This window comes from Delphinus delphis, chromosome 6 (genome assembly GCF_949987515.2).
Source record: "Delphinus delphis chromosome 6, mDelDel1.2, whole genome shotgun sequence".
Taxonomy (NCBI): Eukaryota; Metazoa; Chordata; class Mammalia; order Artiodactyla; family Delphinidae; genus Delphinus; species Delphinus delphis.
Genome location: NC_082688.1, coordinates 72,154,391 through 72,178,157, shown reverse-complemented (window position 1 = coordinate 72,178,157; position 23,767 = coordinate 72,154,391). Strand labels below are relative to the sequence as shown.

The following is a 23,767-nucleotide window of genomic DNA, read 5'->3' as shown; positions in this document are numbered from 1 at the left end:
TGCAAGCACCAGTTTCAGGCCACTAGTTCAAAATATGATCTCTTGTGGCCCGAATTTCACCAGTAATAGTGCATTCCCTTTTGCCGTAAGTTTTTTGACCTAGTACTAAACTAACTCGTGTTTGCCTCAATTCCAGCCTATTCATTATTCATGTTACTTGACGTTTCTAAAGATTATGTGGCCAAAGAAAGAGGCTCATTTCTCACTTTAGATATTAAAAGTAAGGGAATCTGCTTTCTTAACCACTATTGAAAACAACTTAATATAGACAAAGCAGGAATGGATTCTTCGGTGGTTACAGCTGAAACTCCCATCTATTTTTTTTTTTCATGCCACTTTACTGAAATCACTTTCTAAAATTTTAATGAGCTAAGTGAAGGTATGGGATTGGAAATGGAATACGGAACACTTTAATTGACGGATTCCTGCTTAGACCTTGGAATGACTAATCCACCACCACTGCAGTAGTGGATATGATTTAACCACACACTGCATTCAGATGTCATATCCACTACCATTGCTCTACTTGTGTTTTATTTTTTGGTAAATTCTTTGCGTGCAAAGATCTTGAGGAATTTGGAAGGTATTTGTGGCCTCTCCAAGTTGCATTTCAAGAATATCTTTACCATGGACTTCATGTTTGCTTTTACCAGCATGAGAGTCCTTGCTGAACCAACTGTGTACTACAGCCAAAGCAGAAGCAACAATAAAAGGACAGATACCTGCCAACTATGATAGTTTAATAAAAAATAAAGATGCCTGTCATGACAACCTATTTGGACCCTCATTTAATTGATGCACATGGATGAAACTGTTTTGGGTAACATTTAATAAACTCTGCTTAAGGTAATTTTTCAGAGGGTGTTTAAGATGTGTGAAAAGGGAAATCTAATCTGTCAAGTCCTCCGTTTATGATTAGTTGTGTCATACAGATTTCACAACCAACATACTTTTGTTTTCCTATGGCTCTTTAGTAGTTTTAGTATTGTTTTTAACAGTGTCATATATGATCACTTATTCTTAGCTTCACCTTTAAGTTGGGTATAAGAATCACCTGCCTTGAATTTTATTTAATGATGTTGCACTAAAACTTGGAAATGATGTGAAACTGGGAAAGTCCCTCTGGTGTAAAACATCCAGTTGCTGTTTTCCCTTTATCTTAAATGGTACGTGATTCTTTTAAAAAAAGAAGGTAAAGCGTGTTAGCCTCAGGATTCTTTTTTTGGCCACGAAGTGCACTGCATGAGATCTTAGTTCCCTGACCAGGGATCGAATCCACGCCCCCTGCTGTGGAAGTGCGGATTCTTAACCACTGGACTGCTAGGGAAGTTCCAGTCTCAGGATTCTTAGTTTGATTTATTTTTTTCTCTTCAACTCCCCTCACCCCTATTAGATTTTTCTCAAATATCTCATAAATCTCCTAAATAATTCTCAGGCACTACTAGTAGGAGAAATACAGTAACTGTCCTAAGGGAAAGACTCATTTGATGTATTTCAGATTTCCTTATGTATAAGAAAACATTTGGCAAAATTAAGGTTCTTTCCTTCTCGCATATCTTTTCTAGTATCTCCTTATAAATGTCTGATCATTTCTCTAGAAATTTGCATCGTTTCAGACTGTGTGTTGCAGCCAGTGGTGTAATGGAAAACCCCTTGACAAAGAGTCAAGACTCTGGTATTCCACACCCAACTCTTTTGCTCTGTGTCTTTGGACAAGTATGAAGTTTCCCTTTTTTTCTAAATACAAAGAGTTTGGACTAAATGATATCTGTATTTTTGCTCCAAAATTACGACACCCCCCACCCCTGCAACATATAACTGTGTTTAAGGTTTTATTGCCTCTTGAGATTTGAATCCCCAGTTTACAAAATGAGACTTCATTTTTTTTTTTAATGTTTAGTGGAATCTACAGTCAAGTATATTCAGAAAGTACCATCACATAGGATTTTTGGTATATTAGCAGATTGTGGCCTCTCCTAACTTTCTAGACAAGATTTCAAAAATAAAGTCTCCTCAATAAGTGTGTGATGATAAATCATCCTCATTACAATATATGTTTGGTAGGTACTAGGGTGAACAAAGAGGATAAAGACAAGGTTTCATATTTCAAGCAGTTAAGCCACTCACAAGACACAGTAACAGATGAGTACATCTTCGTTTCTTCAGTATTTAAGAGAACAAGGCATACAATGCAGTGTGGGCACAGGTAAGGGGTACCCAGCTCAGACTAGAGTGGAGAGGATGGATGAGAGTTGACTTTAGAAACTAGGTGATGCCCAAGCAGAGTCTGAAGTGACGAAAATTTAGATGACTGGAAAGAGCAGCTTACACTAACACAGGGAAGTGAGAGCAGGAAGCTTTGGGAAACTACTGAAGGTTGTATGTGTTTATATAGAGAAGCTAGTCAGTACCCTGAGTATAATGGACTAAGAAACTTGAAATTAATCTTAAAGCATTAGGGAGTCCCTGAGAGATTTTAAGCACAGAATAACCCAATCAAATGTATTTTGTGGTATCTCTGAACTTCTCATTTGAATCAAGACAATCTTGATATAGACTGAAAGCATTCAACCAACCCAGTCTCAGTAAAATTTGAGGTTCCGTGTGTGTTTTCCATGGATGCAGTATTCTGTATTCTTGGAATACCTCTTAAAGGCAACTGCTCTAACCTACAGTACCTTTACTAAGTCTTCCTGTTAGGTATGATTATTCCTTTTATCTCCAGCACCTTTGCTAGAGGGAATCTTTAATTTCTTATGGACTTACTTCTGTATGCTTTGTTCTCTCAAGTCTACTCATTTGCAGCCCTCTGTGAAACATGCTTGTCCTGTGCAAAACCTAGTCTTGGACGGATATGTGTATGTCTTGGTGTGTGTTTGAGACCTGTTCCTGGTAGGGTTTTGCGTTTAGAAGTAGATCAAAGGACATTGCTTCCTTTTGGTGGGTTTTGAGGTCTGTGGCCTGAATTGTGGTTAGAGGTCACATCTTTCTGTGTGTTTCTGAGCTCTCTTGGAGGGTCCAATATAGCTCCCTGCCTGTAAAGCCTTGATGCTTTCATAAGACCTTTGCTACTGCCTGCCAGAGCTGGAGCTAATTTTTATTTAGCGATAGTATCATTTTCCTCAGTCCCATCAAGACTCCGTTTTTTGATATGAGCAGCAATTAACTCTCAGTTTAAATAGGCATAACTATGACCTTGTCCACTTCTTTCAGCTGAAGAGATTGAATGGAGCTTTTCAAAAAAAAAGTCTGAAGTGGCAAGTATCTAATTTTCAGGTTTAATGTTTGTAGTCCTGGGTCAGTAATTGACAAGTGATAGAAGTTGTTCAATGGTGATCTTGCCAGTGGGAGATTTTTCAGATGTCCTTAGTTTAATAAAGAAGAGATTGCTTTGTTCATTTATAGTCCTTATCACTTTAATCTGTTGGTATTAATGTTCACTGTCACTGATCATTGATGAAGCAGAGAGAATTGAGAGCAGTTGTATTTTTGGACAAAAGCATTTAGATGGACTGCTGATAAAGTGATGTGCAGGGATTTTAAACTTTACTATGTACATGAAGTATCAATTCTTTCCATAAGATATTTTCATTTCTTTTAGTTCTGTGTATTTTGATTAACTTGTGTTTTGATAGCCCATTCTTAGTATATGTGTTACTTGTCCTTGAATGTTTAATGTATAATTAGTTTTAGTTGCTGATGAAGAAATGAGGTTTTAATTGCAAGGAACATACTGTGTCTCAAACTATTCCATTTTCAAGACCTAATTACTTTGATAACTCTGTTTTTATCTCTGTTTTGTCCAGTCTGATCTCATTTGTGAAGAACAGTTTGAGAAGCCATTGGCTAGAGCATTTATTTGTCTGGTACTTCCGATTGTCTCCCATCCTTTTCCCTTCAAGTAATCTCAGCACTGCTTGTCTTTGTTTATTATATCACTTGTAGGGTTGTGAGGAATTCCAGAATAAACCTGAGTTTTAAATTGCTATCTTTGGAGTAGATTGGTATTCAGTGTTGTACTTTCTGTATCATCTTTAAATATTTAAATTGAAGACTCTCTGGCTGCCTCTTAAATTAGATCCTTCACTTAGTAGTTTTGATATTTCATAACCTTGCTCCTCAGGCATTAAATATTTACCTGTTTAAATGGCAGTGAAAATGTAAGATCCAAACCTATCTATTAATCCGGTGAGTGTAGATTGGAGAACAGCTCTCACTTGGTGAAAGAAGAAGCTATTTTGACCCCACTGGAACATATGCTGGAGGTTCATTGTATCAAAGTATTTCTTTTTTTTTTTTAAACATCTTTATTGGGGTATAATTGCTTTACAATGATCTGTTAGTCTCTGCTGTATAACAAAGTGAATCAGCTATATGTAGACATATCCCCATATCCCTTCCCTCTTGTGTCTCCCTCCCACCCTCCCTATCCCACCCCTCTAGGTGGTCACAAAGCACTGAGCTGATCTCCCTGTGCTATGCGGCTGCTTCCCACTAGCTATCTATTTTACATTTGGTAGTGTATATATGTCCATGCCACTCTCTCACTTTGTCACAGCTTACCCTTCCCCCTCCCCATGTCTTCAAGTCCATTCTCTACGTCTGGGTCTTTATTCCTGTCCAGCCCCTAGGTTCATCAGAACCATTTATTTTTTTTTAGATTCCATATATATGTGTTAGCATACAGTATTTGTTCTCTTTCTGACTTACTTCACTCTGTATGACAAACCCTGGGTCCATCCACCTCACTACAAATGACTCAATTTTATCGAAGTATTTCTAATAAAGAAGTTGCCATAAAACAAGACCATGTCTTGGATCTTCTCCACAGGGTTTTATTTTAGTCTTGAAGAACCACAAAGATAGACTTAACACTTTGAGGTTTCAGGTAGCCCAAGAGTAGTTCTCTAGGTAAGTATTAAAGCCAGGCACCACTTAGAGCTCCAGACGCACAGAAAAATCAGAGTCAAGAATTGCTGATAATTGCCAGATAGAAAATTTGGTCTGGAAACTGATTTGAATCTCCAAAGTAAAATACAAGTCCATATCCTATTGCAAGTCTTCTGCCTACTTTGGTCTAAGTATGTTTTCTGTTTATAATCCTTTGAGGTAGAAGAAGAGGAAGAAATACTTTCTGTTTCCTGGAAGGGAGGATGTTGCTGACAGTGATATCCTTGATAGAGAGGGAAGGGGGGGGCTGCTTTAATCCCAAGAAACAATAAACGTATAGAGGGGAGACATAGCACATTGATCTGGGAGGAGAGAAGTTGCCCTTCCTTCATCTTTATTTCCTGGAAGTGGGCAAGGGGGAGTGGTGGTATGATGCTCATTTAATGGAATTCTAAAACTTAGAAAGTAATAAAACTAATTTCAGAATTCTTATTATGATGTGTAGTTTTTCCAGTTAATTGCAATTAGTGGCCACTCATCGTTTCTTGGGAAAAGTTGCTTTAAAAAATATTAATGGGAAAATAAAATAACTTGACTTAACCGTAATTTTTGGTGTCATCCTGTTCTGTCTGTCCTCCTCAGTTTCACTGTGCGTGTGTGTTTAAGAAACAATCAAGATTAATTTAATTTTTCAAACTCTCAGAACAAGTGCACTGATGAACTAGTTACTGTAATGTGGTATTGTGGCATGAAAACCGGACAAAGGAGACAAGGACATGGGTTCAGAAGATCAGAATTTTAAGCCAGAGTTCAACACTTGTGTATAACCTTAGGAATTTTACTTACCTTGTCTATATCTGTTTCCTCAGCTATAAAATACTAATGTGTGCCCTCACAGGGTTGTGGTGAGGCACAAACAAAATACTGTATCTGAAAATGCTTTGCAAATGATGAAGTCCCATAAGCCCCTAAGTGTAAGTTAAATGGAAATATTGTTACCACCATGAGCTTCTATATAATCAATCACCCAGTCTGCCTGTGGTGATAGGAACCAGTTCTTTGACAAAATTACTGAAAAACAATATTTTGAGAAGGTTTGTTATTGGTTCTTGGAGCCCTTTTAATGTAGCTGTGTTCTAAAAATGTACCTGGGATTTGTTTTAATCAGGTGTCTTACCTTACATACAGACACATAAATGATTGTTATGAAGGAAGAAGTTTATACTTAACAGATCTCTAGAAACAGGAGGCACAACGTTCCATGCAAGGCCACATGGGCAAGCACCAGGGATGGCTAGGAGGCAGAGGGGAGAGGGCAGAGCATGGCCCAGAGCTTTTGTTGGGTCCTAGTGGAAAGCTAAGGACAAGGCAGGACAGGTACACTGAGTAGGTTTGGCGTTGGGTAGTTTGAGTAGTTTTGGAGGGCTCTGGTCTATAGGGGTGGTCCCTGATTGTAAGTTACCTGGCCCTCAGCTGATTTAGAGCAGGAGGAATATTGGCTTGATGTGAGGATTTGATAAAGGAGTTGGGGGTGTGGTCTCTGGATTGACTGGTTTGTGTATCAGAGGTACCTCACGGGGGAGTCATTTACTATCTCTAGAATTAGCTATTCCTGGGAGGGGCAGTCTCTCCAGGATCAAGGCCACAAATGCCAGAGCATCGAGAATACAGAAAATAAGAAAATATAGTCAATACAGGTTGGGAATTAAAGAAGCAATGTGAACTGAAGACCAGACACTGAAAGAAAAAAAAAAAATGCAGATAACATAACTGACCCAAGTATGTTTTCAAAGCTTTTACATAAGCACTAAATATAAACCCGTTTTCCTAAATATATTTTAGGATAACTTTTAAAACACTCCACCCACACTCCTCTGAAATGCACAAAGCAGTGAATGTCACTGCGTGAGTAAATTATTCTGGAACACAGTAAGGGACTCAGGTTACTCTCAACTGTAATGGTTGAGGTCTTTACCTATATTCTCAGATGCATGTAGAGGTAAATATAGTGTAGTCACCTAGCTTTTTAGGCTCTGTGCTAATAGCAGTTTAGGTGGATTAGAGATTATTTTATTATTCCTATTAACCATACAAAGAAGGTAAAATTTGTTCAAATTCAAGAGCCCTTAATGAATTAAACCTGGTTTTGAGCCCAGGCATATTGGTTAGAGAGGTGTCACCTTTGCTTGAGCTTGTGTTGAGGCTGCCTGCTTCATCAGTCATTGGAAGTAAACCTCCTAACTCTGAGCATGTGTAGGTGCCTATTCTGTTGCCCATGGGAAGTGGCTCTTTATAAGGGGAACACTTCAGTCACACAATCTGGAGCAGACTAACAGCTGACTTGGTGAGAGCTCCCTGCCACTGAAATAAAGCCTTAGAGTCCTAGATTCTAAGAGTGTCTGAGTGGTGGGATTTTTAGCTTACCCAGGTAATGAAGGATTGTATTTTAGAAAAGAAATTGGATGTTCATGTATTCACGTCACTGAATGCACATATAGTTAATTTGCTTTGTTTTTATCAGTTTTTAGCAGTCCCACGATTAGACTCCATTTGAATTATTTTGAGCACTTGGAAATTTCTTTCATTTCTTAATTTTCACTTATATTTAAGTTCCCCAATCTTCATTGTTCTTAAGTATTTAGGCATAAAGAAAAAAGGAGTAGTATGTGAATAGTTATATATCTTTTCTCCACCACTATTCCAAATTACCTGTGTCTGTAGTATAAGACAGTGCTAATGTGACTTCCAAATACAGCTTTTGGAACAGCAGGTATAGTTTCACTTGTGATTGAGCAAACTTGTTGAATAAAGGGTAAGAGTATTAAATGTTAACACTACGGGGATTGGGGTGAAAGAGAGCAAGACCTTTATAAAACCTGTCTTTTTTTCTGGAAAGAAAAAAATAGTGATAACACAGAGAACTGTGGACATAATTGAAATCATGGAGAAAATATTTGGTGTTTCATACCAAATATCAAAAACTATTTAACTTGAAACGGTATTTTTTTATTTTGTTTTGCAGTAAGCAGTGAGCCAGATTAAAGGTGGATACTAATGGCTACAATGAACAGGCAGAAGTTATCTTGTCATGGTACTCCACCAAATCAAGCCCAGGAGTAGACTCATTGGCCATTTTTATGAATGGTCTGGCAGATGGGGTATACTGTGAAGGTCCTGTCCTAGTAGTCAGTCCGGAAGAGCTTACAGTTAAACTAAAGGAAATGAGGTTAAAATAGCACATGAGACTCAGCGCTAACTTAAAATTGGCAGAGATAGGTTATAGGCACAGAGCTATTGGTCACAGTTTGGGCAAGATCTAGATGACGTGATGAACTCTCCTTGAATGCCGTGTGCCTTGCAAACTGTTGTGGACCTACGGGATCAATGGGGTACTATCCTGGCTTTACTCAGCAGATATTCTAGCACGTGTGATGTGCTAAGATACAGTGATAAGAGAGACAGATACAGCTCCTTTCCTCCTGGAGTTCATGTAAAGAGTGTTGATGATAGATACACATGGACTTGTTGTGTCTTCCATCCTGGTAGAAATTTGTACACTATATCTCAAAGATGGGAAGCTTTTTGAAAGGGTACCTAAAATGGCAGGTAAAGTCAATAAACCAATAGACAGACTTAAGACCTTTTGAAAATCAAGATTAAAGAGATTTGTGGACAAGAAGACAGTAGGCAAAGGATAACGGGAGGTACAGTTCATTCATGCTTCAACTTCTTGCAATTTAAGGACGATAGCTATTTTCGAATAAATCAAAAGGAAGTACTTATAATAAATTCTTCAGAAACTTTGTACCATCACCCCCAACCCCCGAGATGGGAGAAGTGCAAAAACAGTTCACACAGATGTGTCAGGTGAATTTAGAATCTTTAAGCTTGGTCTTCTGATTGAGCCTAAATCCCTAGTTTAGGGGGATTTCCCCCCTCAAGGATAACTTATTGCCATGAGTAGTACTCTGCTATGTGCACCATTGGTCTGTTTTGAACACTTACAAAGCTAGGGGTAAATACTGTCTTCTCTCCATGCAAGGGAATGGTGTTTCTCACTTGTCGAGAATTTCTCCAGAAATGAAACAGTTCACTCTGGACTTGCTTGCACTTCAGTGTTTGTTGTGTACTTCTAATGCAGAAGCTGCTAACTAACTTGAGGCAGTTTTCGAGTTTGGGAAGGGAGGTCACTGAGTGTGCATATACGTTTCATTGCTCTCTTCCAGGTTTCCTATGCTCGCCCAAGTTCAGCTTCTATCAGAGATGCAAATTTGTACGTCAGTGGACTTCCGAAAACAATGACACAGAAGGAGTTGGAACAACTTTTTTCACAATACGGACGCATTATTACTTCTCGTATTCTGGTTGACCAGGTCACTGGTAAGTAGGCAGCTGCTCTGGACAATCTTTTCTGCTTTCCGACTGGCAGATGGTGAAATATTCTGCCTTCCCATACAGAAGTCTTACCTGTGGAACACATCAAAGGTATATGTGGGACAGAAAATGCAGTTTTCTGCTGGGACTGTTCATAGATATGCATGGATAAGAATAGATTGTGGAGTGTAGTGAGCAAGCTTGAGTCATTTCCTCCGCAAAGGTGCAGGTTTGGAGTCTGTTTTGTGGCTTGTAATAAATTTATAAGTATAATTATTACATGTAAGTTATTACAAATAATTATTACAAATTAATCTTCATTTCCAAGCTGCTGCATGAAAAAAGCTCCCATCCTCCTTATAAAGTACTAATAAACAATCTTATTTTTGTGAAAAACATAGTTTAGTGCAGCTAATTCTCCAGGAGCGGATTACACTACATCTACGCTGGTAATTGCTGTTAAGGCTATTTTTCAGGTCCATGCTTTGTTGTATAGGCATGTGTAAGAGTTTAAAATTTTGAATGTTAAAAATTTATTTTAGCCCTTATATTACTTTTAACCAAACCAAAATAAGAAGACTAATATGTTTATTAAAAATTTTGTATGTAAGGGAGCTAGCTCTTCTGCTAAAGCTTTGAGTTAAAGAAAAACTAGCAATATAGATTTGATTATGGATCTTAAAAATAAGGCACTGGCATAGTTTTCTATTGTAAAAGCAATATTCTTTTTAAAACATAATGAAATTAGGGAAACATGGTAAGGAGGGGGAAAAATAACCTATAATGCCATATACTTAAGCAGTCACATTAAGATTTTGTGAGTAGTCTTTTTTTGGGGGGTGGGGTTTCTTTGTTTTTTAAGAAAATAGGTTTTTCTTTTTTCTGTGCGTTTCTTCTTTCTCCCCTCCTTCACTCTCCCTATTCTCTTTCTCTCTCCTTTCCCATCTCTCTCTCTCTCTCTCTCATAATTATTGTACCTGTGGAGATAGTTGTACATTGCAATGTGTGATTTTTTTTCTTTTTAAAGAAACAACGGACCACAGAGTAAAATTAGGCCAAGTTTTTAATTCTTCAAGTGACGATCAATTTAGTTGATCTGAATTTGATCAGAAGCAGCCTATGTTATGCCCCTCTGTGCTGTTAGTTTACCTCTTACAGAGTCTGAATACCATACTTCTGAGTTCTGAGTAAAGTGATATCTGCCATCATTCACATACTTGGGAGAATGGCCTGTAGGTTTTGCTGTATGGAGAAAATTTAGTCCAGTGAGGTATATACAAATGTGGTCTTTTCTTCTTAGCTGCATTTTGTAATTATCATACATTCTATCACAGTGTATTGTACAACACAGACTGCTAATGGGGTCAAATAGAAGTCCAGGCCTAGCAATCTAGGTATATTTGTTTAGAGCAACAAAAATGGCCTGATATTTTGTTCATATTTTTCATGCTTTTTCATTCATTCATTCTCAGTGAGGACTTGTGAATCAAAAGTAGATTTCTTTCCCCTGTGATACAGAAAGCCCATCTCTTAACTGCAAGTCCATCCTGAGTATATAGGCTCACAGGTGGATTTATCTCACCACCTCCTGGTTTAGTCAGTGGTTCTCATGTGTGATTCTGCACCTGGAGCATCAGCATCCTCCTGGAACCTCCTTAGAAATGGAGCCCTCCTTTGGGCTCCACCCAAAACCTAATGAATGAAACTCTCAGAGTGGGCATTTTACCAAGCCCTTTGGGTTATACTGATGCATGCTCAGGTTTGAGGACCATAGGTTTAGATGACTCATCCTATATAGAGGCCATTTCGTTGCTTATCTAATGCTTTCCTTATGGAATAGTCAAGTCCTAGGGGTTATTCATTCTTAATAGATAACTGAAAGGATAGATTTGCTGTCATTTCACCATTTCATCTTTATACTTAAGACTTACAGAGTGAAATTATCCACTTTACCTAAAATGAAAAATCCTGCAATTTTGTTATTCAGCCATCAGGTGGTAATACTGTGCAGCAGGTATAGCTTAAATAGGAAGGGTGAAGTGATAGGGGCTGTCTGAGGTACGTGTATATGGAAAAAATGCCTCATCTACCTTAGAGTAAAATTCTAAGCCATTCAACTTACACAGTATTAATTGTAAAGCAAGCAGACCTTTATTCTTTTTTAAAGTTCCTATAAATCATAATGGTCTAGTGCATTTTCTTAGCCTATCTTTCTTAACAACCTCTCACTCTTTTCTTCAGTGACATACTCTGAATCATCTAGGCTTTTCTCACTGCTAGTCCCAAGCTGGTACTGCTACTACCAATTTGCTTGCCAAGAAAGTCTTTCCCTACAACTACTAATCTCATGATGGCCAGCTATGGCCACCCCAAATAGCCTGTTAAGCTAATTAAATGGAATGAGTTGGGTTTCCTGCTACCATTTCTCAAAAGCTGGAGAGGAATTTGGCCATCCCTCTGCCTTCCCCCATTCTTGTCTCTCAGGGTGGGGAGAGCAGGAGCCAGGGAATGACATTCCGTAGTCAGAAGTAAATGCTGCCAAAGAAAGAGAGCTTTGAGGCTTTACTTCTATCTTATTTATTTTTAAACTCTACCTCCTCTTTCACCTCTTTTTCTCCATATAATATTATTTCTCTAATAAAGAACAGCCAGTTAAAAACAGTGGGGGAACTTCAGGGAACCAGAAAAGCCTCTTCAGGCATTTTTCTTAAAGGGTCGGTTTCCTATATAATATGATTAAGTAGAATTATATTGTTTAAAAATGTAGCTGAAATATATTTTTCTACCACTGTGCATATATTTTTAGCATAGCTTTTTAGCATTTTTAACAAATGTCTGTTTCTGTTCTCCTTGTAACAAGAAAAAGAGCTACTGTGCCCATGATTTCTGAACTGTTTGTCCAGTAGCATAATTTGAAAAGTACAAGTCAGGCATACTGTTGAGTTTTTTAAAGAGTGTGAGTGCATGAGAGGGAGAGAAGAAGGTGGGGAAAGGAAACATGGATATGCTTGTGTGCTTTCTTCTTCTTCTTGGCTTATTGGTAGCATGTGGTAATGGACTTTAAAATGCGTTAATTTAATTTAATGCATTTCATGTATTTAAAAAAATACAAAATTGTAACGCTATACTGAATTGCTACTAAGTCAAGGTAAAACTTTTCTCCTCATGTGATTTTGTGGCAGATGTTATATGTGGGTGAAAACATGTTCTTGAGAAGGAAAAATTAATTTATCCTTTCTTCTCTCCCTCCTGTCTCCTTCCACTCCCTCTTTCCCAAATCCTTACCCACATCTACCATAGGCATATCAAGGGGTGTAGGGTTTATTCGATTTGACAAGCGGATTGAGGCAGAAGAAGCTATCAAAGGCCTAAATGGCCAGAAACCTCCTGGTGCCACAGAGCCAATCACTGTAAAGTTTGCTAATAATCCAAGCCAAAAAACAAATCAGGCCATCCTTTCCCAGCTGTACCAGTCTCCAAACAGAAGGTATCCAGGACCACTAGCTCAGCAGGCACAGCGTTTTAGGTAAGTCTGGTCTGGTTCTTATGCCCAGCTACTCAACTCAGAACTCTCAGGTTCATTGTCCAGTACTTTTACGGACAGGGTCTCCGGTTTGCTATTATTATTGTTGTTTTCTTTCTTTTTCTTATGGGCATAGAGAAAACCTACTTGGGGAATAGTGTCTGTTGCAAATATCCAGGGTGGGGACAAAAGGACAATAACCTACAGCAGTGGTTCTCAACCAGGAGTAGTTTTGCCCCTCTGGGGGCATTGGCAGTGTCTGGAGACGTTTATGTGGGCACAGCTTGAGTGGGGGGTGCCACTAGCATCTAGTGGGAGAGGCTAGGGATGCTGCTAATCACCTTGCATGTACAGTTATAGCCCCCAACAGCAACAGATTATCTGGCCCCAAACAGCAGTAGTACTGAGGTTGAGAAACCCTGACCTACAGAATGCTGGGGGTCTTCTTAACTGTTTCCAGTGCTTTCAAATTCCCCTTTTTAGTTTTTTTCTTGATAAGATCTTATTCTTGTGTTTCTTTTTTTTCTTTCTTTTTTTTTTTTTTTGCGGTATGTGGGCCTCTCACTGTTGTGGCCTCTCCCGTTGCGGAGCACAGGCTCCGGATGCGCAGGCTTAGCGGCCATGGCTCACTGGCCCTGCCGCTCTGAGGCATGTGGGATCCTCCGGACAGGGGCACAAACCCATGTCCCCTGCATTGGCAGGCAGACTCTCAACCACTGCGCCACCAGGGAAGCCCTTGTGTTTTAATTTTTAGGTCAAGCTCTTTCATTTACTTCGTTTTATAATATGTGCACCACTAAGGGTACCTAACTTATGTGATGACATTACGTTTTTATAATTTAGTTCCTTCTTCCCTTTTTAGGTTTTTATTCCTTGCAGTTTAGAGGTTGGCAAACCCCTGTAAAGGCCCAGATAGTAAATATTCCAGGTTTTGTGGGTCATGGTCTCTGATGCGTGTCTTTTTTTTTTTTTTAAACAACTCTTTAAAAATGTAAAAACCATTCTTAGCTCCTGGGCTGTAGAGAAACAGATGGCAGTCTGGATTTGGCCCGTGGGTGGTAGTTTTCTAACCTCTCTCTAGTCCATAGAATGACCATGCATTTTTAGCCCAAAGAGGATATTCTGTCTCATAGATGGGTATAAATATTCTGATTTTTCAAATTTTATTCTAATACTGGGGCAACAACCAGATTAAGTCACTTAAAAAAACCCCTAATCTGCATGTGAGAAGAATGATGACTTTTAGATGTTAAACAGAACACAGAGACATAAACATTTTTTATTTTCCGTAACATTTTTAATATCCTTTTTGGCCATATGGTATACTGCAGCCATAATGCCATGTAACCTCCATGCTAGTATTTTTTTGTTTTGTTTTTTATCACCAGTGAATATCAATTTTATTTCCTTGCTGGAGCAAAATAGTTAATTACCAAAAATATAATCACAAATTTAGCTTAATAAAGAGTTACATGTTTTCTAGCTTAAATCACATGCATTTTTTTCATTCAGGTGTTTTAGAGTGCTGAAGAGAGTAAAGATAAAAATTAGTAAAATATCTCCTTTAAAAAAAAATTATGTCACCTGAGGTGTGAGAAAGAAATTTTCCGTAAACACCATGTTCATTTCCTACTTAGGGTGGCTTTTGCCTTGGGAGAAGAGGGTTTACTGTCAGAGGCTCCATTTGGAGCTGTATGACTTGGTACCCAGTTTACTAAGCCTTGTGTTCACTTCGCTCTCTGCTTTAACTTTGTAAGGTTTAAAAAAAGCATTGGTAGAAAGGGAACACTGCCACTTTTGACTGTGGTGGTTGGTGATTGGGCTGGAGGAAGACATGCATGGGGCTGCTTGCTCCTCGCCCTTGCGGAGAAAGAAATTTCACAGTCATTTCTTAACTCTGCCTGTAGGTTTCCTGTGTGGCATCTTAAGTGAGTAATATTTTTTTGCAAATTTAGCACAGACATGCATGAAGGAATTTTAGAGGTGTTTCCTAGGCAGCCTATCCAGTTAACTTCAGAGCTCTTTGGGGCCTAGAAAAGAATTTTGAGCTTATTAGGTAGAAGAAAGTTGTTTGAAACTTACTGGTTGATTTTAATACTGTGAAAATACAAGATGTTTGATGTTAGTAGAAAGCTGTATTAGTTTAAATTGTTATTTTTGGTGTTTCCCAATTTAACCTCTGGTTTTTGTTTTATGGTAGTTACTGAGTAAAACTGTGCTCTTAAAATCAAGATTGAATTCTGAGAAAGATTGAGCAAGAGGACTGAAATGATAGGATCTCCAGGAGAGTGCCTGATTATTGAAATGGCAAGGCATGTAGGTGACTCAAATATTAGGTTGTTGATAGCTATTTCATCTGCTCTCAACATCATCTAGCCCCCTCCCTGCATGCTTTTTTTTTTTTTTTAAATTCGGTAAAGCTTTACAGGATGTTCTGATGATCAGATTTAATATTTTAAAAATTATCTTCTGCCCATTCTGTGCTTTTATCTTTTAGTTCTGTATGTGATTAGCGATTCTTACTTTCCTTATCTCCTATAAAAAGAAGTTTTGGAAAAAGGGAATAAGAGTTGTCTGTTTTAAGGGAAACTGGGTTTCAGAAAATCGGGAAGAAGTTTATTGTACTTTCAGATTCTTAACTCTTGTCTCCGTCACCCCATTTCTCATAATCCATCTTCAGATAATAAATTATGAACTAGTCTTTGAGCTCAGTGAAGGTGTTTGGTTTAGATTCAGTGTTATAAGAAATTGAGAGCCTTTATTCCTAGATTTTAAGTTTACCCTGTTGTGTATTTGGTTGCTTTTCTTTAATATCTTTGAACCTGGTCTGTCATTACCTTGATTTTTTTTTCCTTATTCGATTGAATTAAGGTTGAATCTTCTTTCATCTCAGAAGGACTCTTGAATTGAAGGACTGGCTTGCTTTGTTGGTATTTTGCTCTTTTGTAGTTCAGGCCTAGGTCATTACCTAGATCTTTTATCTCTAGTATCTGTGTTCTCATGCTCTCAGCCTTGAGTTTGTCACCTTCCTGCGAACACTTAGAAAATTTTGCACTGTGTGTTTTTATGTTGTCATAGTGCCTCGGGAGTTGAGAGACATTAGCGAATACAAGTTATAAATATTAATAGCCAAGGATGTTTTTAATATTTATGAAATGTACCTTATCTTTTAAGGTTAAAAAAAATTAAAATCCATGTAATAAGAGTTAAGTTTAAAAGTGGGCTTGGGAGGTTTATGGCTCAGTCAACCCATATGAATAATTAGAAAGAGAATTATTTTAACATGAGCACTGCTAATCTAATATGCTTATTTAATTGACTACAGTTTTCAAAATAAGACCGGCCTTGTTTATTTGGATGGATAGTGTAATTCAAGCTCCTTAAGTATGTTCTTGGGACATGGTATCTGAATTAAACTTTCAGCCAAATTTTTTTCATCTCTCTTCTTGTGCAGCAGCCTTAATTTTATTAAATGTGGTCTAGTCTAATGGCTTGTGTGCCTGCTTCTATAATAAGCCTTTATGCATTTTTAAAGGAGCCTTTTAAATCAGCATTTGAGTTTCATTTAAGGCATGTGCCGGTTGCACTATCACAATTTACTTTGGGAAGAAACTGGTATCAGTCGTCCCGAATAATTTTTTTCCTCTGTTTACAGGAATTAGATAAGGAGATGAGTTGATGATCTTGTTGTGGGTTGAATTCAAAGCAGATCTTGGTCAGTGATCTTTAGTGAGGTTTTGAGAACCATTATTTGTAGAGTTCAGAGTTTTCTTTTCTCACCCATTAGTAATCTCTCTGTATATTTTTATTTCTCACTTTGACTGACATTTCCCCTTCCAACTGCGTGTAGGCCCTCCCATAGTCTGTCAGCTAAATTTCTTGGAAACTGGGAAGGTACCTTCTTTTCACTCTCTACTTATAAACATCTAGCTTTGAAATGGGAATATTCTATTCAAAATATTGCCCACTTATAATCAGAAAGTAGGCATGTAGTCATAAACTATATGCACATGGGGGCTTGTGCTATTATATTCATTAATTCATAAACCCTAATCATAAACAGAAAATAAAAATAAGGATGAAATAAACAATATATCAGTGTTTTGCTAATCATGCTAACTGGCTCATTTTTCACTTACATAATATCTTAGTAAATAGTATACCTTTAAAGCAAGAGTCATAAAATTATGATCTTGATAATTTGGAATTTCTTGTCTGACTTCATGTGAGACATGTTAGATTATTTTGTCTAACCGCATAGTGTAGCTTGTACTAGGAGTAGGAGAGAGAATCAACTCTCTCTTTTCTTATTTACTTGGGCTTTCCTTACTGGTGTCATCCTCCCTCTGATGATGGTGATGATGATTTGTTGTTTGCAGGAATCTTTTTAAAACTACCTCTTCTTTGAGGGTTGTTTTAATTAAATCTAATCCCGTCAAATCCACTTAACGTGTTATTTGTAAAGTGGATCATACCCATGCTAAAGAACAGGTGACTGTGTCACTTTCCCTTTGAGGACCGCTCAGTCTTCCCTCAGGAGAGTATGTGATGCATGGGGACTGAGTGAGGGCTTTGGATGCAGTACATTTATTCAATATGAGTAAAGAATACTTTATTTTTAAATTAGAAAAAATTTGTATTGGACACTTTAATATTTATTTGCCATACAGCTGTATATCATCACACACACCCCTCCTAGGTCATTCTGGAGGCTATTAACTTGGTCTCCACTAAAAATTGGCTTCTGTCATTAAATGATCACATGCAAAAGATGGCTGTCCCTGAACTCTGGACAGACCCAGAAAAAATGTATAATTCTGGAGAGTAATAGTGGTCCTTGTGTCTGAGCTAACTGCCGAATTGACAGTTTTCCAACTTCTACAAGGCTTGGGGTACATGGTACCCTAGTGGAGCACACACTGCCTTCTCCCAGCTCCTGTGGGTGTGTGGCACTGAGAGCAGGGTAAACTGCTAGGTCCAACTGTGGGCAGGCGGGGGTTTTCAGTGTTGCCTAGGTCCTGTTTCTTAGATGCCATGTTCCTCCTTGTTGATGGGAGAGGAGGGAGGGGCAAGGAGAGCAAAGAGAGAGAGAGAGAGAGGGAGAGGCAGATAACTTGGCTTGAATTGCATAGGATTGAATTTTTTCTAAAGTGAATATTGAGTGAAGATATCAGTGGGCAGGATTGTGGTATCACACAGGATTTCACAGGTAGGGCAAATATGAGGCTCATTGAGAGGGTCCTCAGAGATCCTAGTATAAAAGTCCTAGGCCTCCTGCCTGGAGAATCCTGGGGTGGAGAGTGAGAAATGAGATATCTCTCCTTTTAACACATGTAATCCACTTCTGGGGCAGTTTTGGTTTCTACCCTACTTAGAAAATACTGAAAACTTGCTTAGGAGATTCTGTCTCTGGACTTTTGGTTAGTGTCCTAAGCTGGTGGTGATAGAGTCTGCACAATTAATGGGCAGAGATGATGTGACTCTGTTTTGGTGTCTCTGCATCTGAGCCTTTGAGTACTTTGGAAGCAGACCTCAATATGTTATTCTGTTCTACTGGTGTCATATGCCAAATGCATTCTGTATTGATCATTCAGCAATTCTATGAAATTATCTATATCAGATTACTTTATTGTTGATGCTACTAATTTGTTTGCATCCTTATTTCTGGTATTTGTGGCCTCTACTTTGGAGTATAAGGGTATGGCATCTTTGACTATACTCATTACCTCTGCACAAAACAAAATCCCCCTCCCACCTGTGTACTTTTTCCATACATGTGCTCTCTCCCTTGCATGTGCAAACAGGCTCCCCAGTCTGCCCTTCTGATAGTTCTTACTCTGGATTAAGTAGTTAAGGGTAATGTTAGTAACCTCAATGCTTTGATTCAGTCAACAGATACTAATTGTAAACCTGTAGTAACCCAATCTGTCTGTGCTCCATGATTAGTGGTACGATGAGTAATGAACTTGTCCCTGCTCCTGAGAGGGTAGAGGGACAAGGCACACACCACACACAGATGAGGCTCCTTTGTCACTGTGATTTGTTCCTTTTTTTTTTTAATAGTACTTTGCATTACAGTCAGCTCGGTTCTTTCTTTTTAATTTTACGAAACACACAAATGTGCAGAGGTAATTGGGAATAGGAACCTGTGAAGATTCTTTGTCCAGTTCTGAAAGACCAGAAGGAGGCGTCTTGAGGCTTTTATGAAACTAGGAGGAGTTGCTTTCTCATGTGTGCTCTAGCCTCACTTGAGGCCACAGGTTAGACAATAAGGTTGAAACATTTTTCAAACTTAACTGTTCATGGCTGTTAAAGAAAAAAATGTTCTCCTGACCCAGGGTCTTACTCGGAGAGTGTTGAACATTGTGGCGTTGAGGTATTCAGTTATGCCTACCTCCTCTAAACACACGTCATTGATTGGTACTCATTGCACAAATGTGGAACATTGGAATGGTTTCTTTGAAACTGATAAAGCAAGAAGAATCAAGTGCTTAAAGACATCAATTTAATTTTTGAAACAGGAAAAGAGTAGAGAGTTTTAAAGAGTACCCACCCACCGCCATCTACTTCGTAAAAAAAAAAAATTGTTAAGAGAAGCTCACTTAAGTTTGTTTCTATCTACCTGCTTCTTACACCCTGAGTAGTGGGACTATACTTCTTGTAGGACAATCAAAATAAGCGTCAGACTGGGGTCTGAAGTCCTTGCTTTGTTGCTCAGTGAGTCTGTCGTCTTAGGTTCTGTGGACCTCAGCTGAATACATTGAGCAATGGGAGGTTCAGCTGAGGTTGTCTATAAGGTTCTTTTTACCTACAATAACACCACTTTGATTCTAAGAAATGAAAGTCCTTTGTATTTGGGGGGTTGAAGGGAAATTTATGGAATTCTGTGTAAACTGCAGAATTTGAATATCGATGCCACCATTTCCTAACTCTTTGGCCTTGAGCAAGTCCCTTAATCTGAGTGCCTTATGATACTCAGGAACTAATAGCTCTGAAAACTAAAAATAATATAAGGACATGTAGGTGCATGTGGAGTGCTTAGAACTTGCCTGCAAAAGGTGAGAACCCAAATGTTAAGTATTCCAGAGCCTCCACATTTCCTCTTGAAAGGGTTTCCTCAGATGACCACCAGTGATTTCCCTGACCTTTGTAGAGATAAACTATATCCATTGGAAGAGCTACTGTATTATGGCAGTGGGTACCATCCTCTCAGAAATGTAAGAAGCCCCACTGTTCTGAGACTTCACATACAATTAATATATAAAAATCCCCTTGGAAGATGGCAGTAACGAGCCCAGCTTTCTTGGACATCAAGGGGAAAAATTAAAAACTGAAGTTTGCTAAATGTGTGTTTTGCAGGTTGGACAATCTGCTCAATATGGCTTATGGAGTAAAGAGGTAATGATAGAGGTTCATGATAACCATAATCCCTTCCCATAATTGACTAGTTTCTTTGATTTGGGGAGTGACACCCTTCATAAGTTTGTGTTGGGTTTTCTTTTGCATGTACAGCCTAATGAAAAGCTGTTTTTGAAGCACGGTTGACTCAAGGAATATTATTATACCACTGGATGCCACCTGGCCTTTAAAAACCCCATTATTTGTTTTCTCTTGCATTGCGACGTTATAGCATGTTTCTGTCTGTGTTGGTCCTTCTTGCCCCCAGTCCTGCTTAAGTTCATGAAGCCAGTTCCAAATTTATTTCTTTGCTATTGTGAGTAATATTTTTCAATACAGCATATGTGGCCATTTCATAACTTATTAATACCGTGATCTTATAGCATGCCACTGCAAGCCACACACCGACTTTGGTTGAAACCTCAAATAGTTGTATGTATCTGTTGTGGGGAGGGGAGTTACCGAAACTCTTGGGATGGGAAAGGGGAAAGAATTAAGTCCATTGCTGTAACCAACCTCTGTTTCTATTTGTGCGTGTGTGTGCGTGCGTGTGTGTGTGTGTGTGTGTGTGTGTGCGCGCATGTGTGTGTGTGTTTCTCCTATTTTGTTTAGTAGGTTTTCTCCAATGACCATTGATGGAATGACCAGTTTGGCTGGAATTAATATCCCTGGGCACCCAGGAACAGGGTGGTGTATTTTTGTGTACAACCTGGCTCCTGACGCAGATGAGAGTATCCTGTGGCAAATGTTTGGGCCTTTTGGAGCTGTCACCAACGTGAAGGTCATCCGTGACTTTAACACCAATAAATGCAAAGGTTTTGGATTTGTGACTATGACAAACTATGATGAGGCTGCCATGGCGATAGCTAGCCTCAATGGATACCGTCTGGGAGACAGAGTACTGCAGGTCTCCTTTAAGACAAACAAAACGCACAAAGCCTAATGAGCTCTTGTCCTCAGTCCATTTATATATGAAAACTATACAACAAAGGCAAGTTAAGAGAAACTTTATACATTAGTAAATGTCTTTGTAAGTCAGTGTTGAGATGGGATAAAACGACTACTTAGCATCCTAAGAAATATGTGAGATTTTTTATTGCTAGTATTTGAATTAAAACTTCTTAAATATCTTTTATGTTTGAATATGGACAAGAGGTACAGGGTTTTTACCTGTCACATTGCATTCTATTGCCTTCTTTGAAGAAGGTGGACCTTTTAAAGTGTTTCAGCTAAGGGAAGTCATTTCTTTTCTTTTTACATAACTGCCTTGAACCTGTGAGTAAATATTGAGGCTTTGTGTTGTAATTCTTTAGTTGGTTGTGTCTTCCCCCCCCCTTTTTTTTCTTTTTCTGATTAGCTTTGTGTTTGGTTTACATTTAAAGCATTGCTGTTATGTCTGAGAAAAGTATTTTGAAGTTTACATTTTTATTTATGAAGTTAAAAACAGTATTTATTTTGTAATTATGATTTGGGTTGGGGAAGGGGGGCTACATTATAAACGCTTATTGTAAGAATACTGGAGAACTTTTCGTAAAGCAGTACCTTGCCAAAGAGATAAGAGCCTCTTTGATGTGGGTTTAAAAAAAGCATCTATTTTTATAAAAAAGAAAATTTGGAGAAACTTTTTACTGGTCCTGGAACAAATATTTTGACTTGAATACTTTGAGAAATCTCTTCATATGACACCTAGTGAGCTTTTAAAATTTACCAGGAAATTTGCAGTGGTTGGAAAATTTAGAAAGATTTATGATGTAGAAAATACTTTTGAGATCTTTGTATGAAAGGCGTAGAATCAATGGGGGAAACACTGCTGGTTTCGTTTTTGTAATCACCAGTGGAGCGTCTGATCATCCTGGTTATTATGTGATAGGTGGCTCACATTGATTTGTGATTTTGAAACAAAAAAAATTTACAAAAGAATATATAAGAGCAGGCAAGAAGTTTAAATTACCACGAGATGGGGGAAAAAAAATCTGTTCTTCCTAAAGAAATCCCTTCAGATAGAGCTCATGGTGTTTAGTGATGTACTTGCAGTATTGTTTGAAGAATTGTTTTGTCTTAAGGAAAAAAGATGTTGCACATGATTTGTACTGCAGCAGATCGGCAAAAGTGATCTGAGTTGGATATATTTGAAGGTATTTTGAAAGTTATGTTCAAGGCTAACACCTGAGCTTTGTGTAATGTAAATAAGACCTTGTGTTATGAACCTTTCAGCTAATTTGATTTTTTTTTTCCTTACATGCCAAGTGATGTTCAGGTTTTGAATGTTTTTGTATCAGTTTTTTCCTTTGTAAATGGCATTAACATTGTTATTTGAGGTCTTGCTTAATCACTTTTGTTGTCCTGAGGACTTGAATTTACAGTGCATCAGATTTGTTGCTAATTTTGTCTGTAGATAGTCTAGCTTCAGCTGTTTATGGTGATGCTACATTTTCGTTTATAAATATGTTTGTGGTAAAAAAAAAAATGAGTATAACCATAGGTTTTGAACAAATTTCCTTACATTTTTCATACAAAAGTCATAAATATCTGTATGCTATTGAAATTTAACTTTGTATGATGCTTAAACCACTATTTGGGGAAATAATAAAATAAGTCTTTACCATGTATGAAAGAAATTTTAAAAAATACAAAATATTTTCTGATTAGCATCTAGCTTATAATAAATTTTCAAAAAAGCTGAAGGCAAAAATGCCTTCATCAGGATGCACTGAGAACTATATAGTTACGTCCTGCTTTTTGTATAAACTGAGATGCTCACATGCTTCCCCTTAGAACAGGCAATGTGCTATGCATAACATAGTTGTACATTATCTTTGCAGTTGCGTTGAGTTTTATTTTTATTATTTAAAATTGTAGTTATAAAAATTTTCAGTATAGTACAGTACATATACTGTGAGGCGCGTGCTGAAGTGAATAAGCGAGTTTTCATGCTGACCCACTCAATGCTATTCAGAAATCAATTGGCTTAGCACTTTCTCATATCCTTAGGTGCATTTAGATTGTCAGAGTTAACCTGCATTTAAAAAAAAACAAAAAAACTAAAAAACAAAATACATGTATATACTTAAAAAAAATAAGGTTTCCCTCACGGGAAAACAGCAGCTACATGCTTCTTTCCTATACTACTGTAGCAAACCAAGGCATTGATGAGAGGGCATGCAAATTGTGCTTCACTTTACAGTGTTTATCAGAGCACTTAATAAAATGTAAGGCTGGTATTTATTTGAAGTTGTACAGTATGACTTAATTCACATCTGTTGGAATAGAAAATATATTCTGTTGAGTATTTAAGAGGCTGTACATGTTTTCTTTTGTGTTTGGATTCTTTGTACTTTTTCATGTTCAGTACATCAATAAACAAAGTTGAAGGGAAAGAACAGTGTGGTGAGTAGGTCTTTATACATTTTTGGGGGCTCCTGTGCTCAGTCTAATAAACTTGCTCTCTTGAGTTAAGAGGTTCCCTCAGAGCTTTAGTTGAAAGCAGTGTTATGTAAAGTATTCCAAAAGGCATGTTAATTGAAGTAGAATGTGCAAAAAAATTTTTTTGAATGACACCTTCTGATAAGTTAGCTTTCAAAC

At 37.9% G+C, this 23,767-nt stretch overlaps 1 protein-coding gene across 7 annotated transcripts in view; it reads left to right on the top strand.

Moving 5' to 3' along the window:
• Positions 1–23,556, top strand: part of ELAVL2 (ELAV like RNA binding protein 2) — a 139,984-nt gene extending 116,428 nt beyond the window's left edge. For 5 of the 7 annotated variants that reach the window (XM_060014850.1, XM_060014848.1, XM_060014845.1 and 2 more), the window contains 4 exons: positions 9,117–9,270; positions 12,565–12,790; positions 20,147–20,185; positions 20,798–23,556. In XM_060014850.1, the coding sequence (XP_059870833.1) occupies positions 9,117–9,270; positions 12,565–12,790; positions 20,147–20,185; positions 20,798–21,128 (750 nt within the window). In that variant the 3' untranslated portion in view covers positions 21,129–23,556. The remainder of the gene's footprint in view (positions 1–9,116; positions 9,271–12,564; positions 12,791–20,146; positions 20,186–20,797) is intronic. The other 2 variants (XM_060014849.1, XM_060014847.1) reach the window with 1 other exon arrangement.
• The last annotated feature ends 211 nt before the right edge of the window (positions 23,557–23,767 follow it).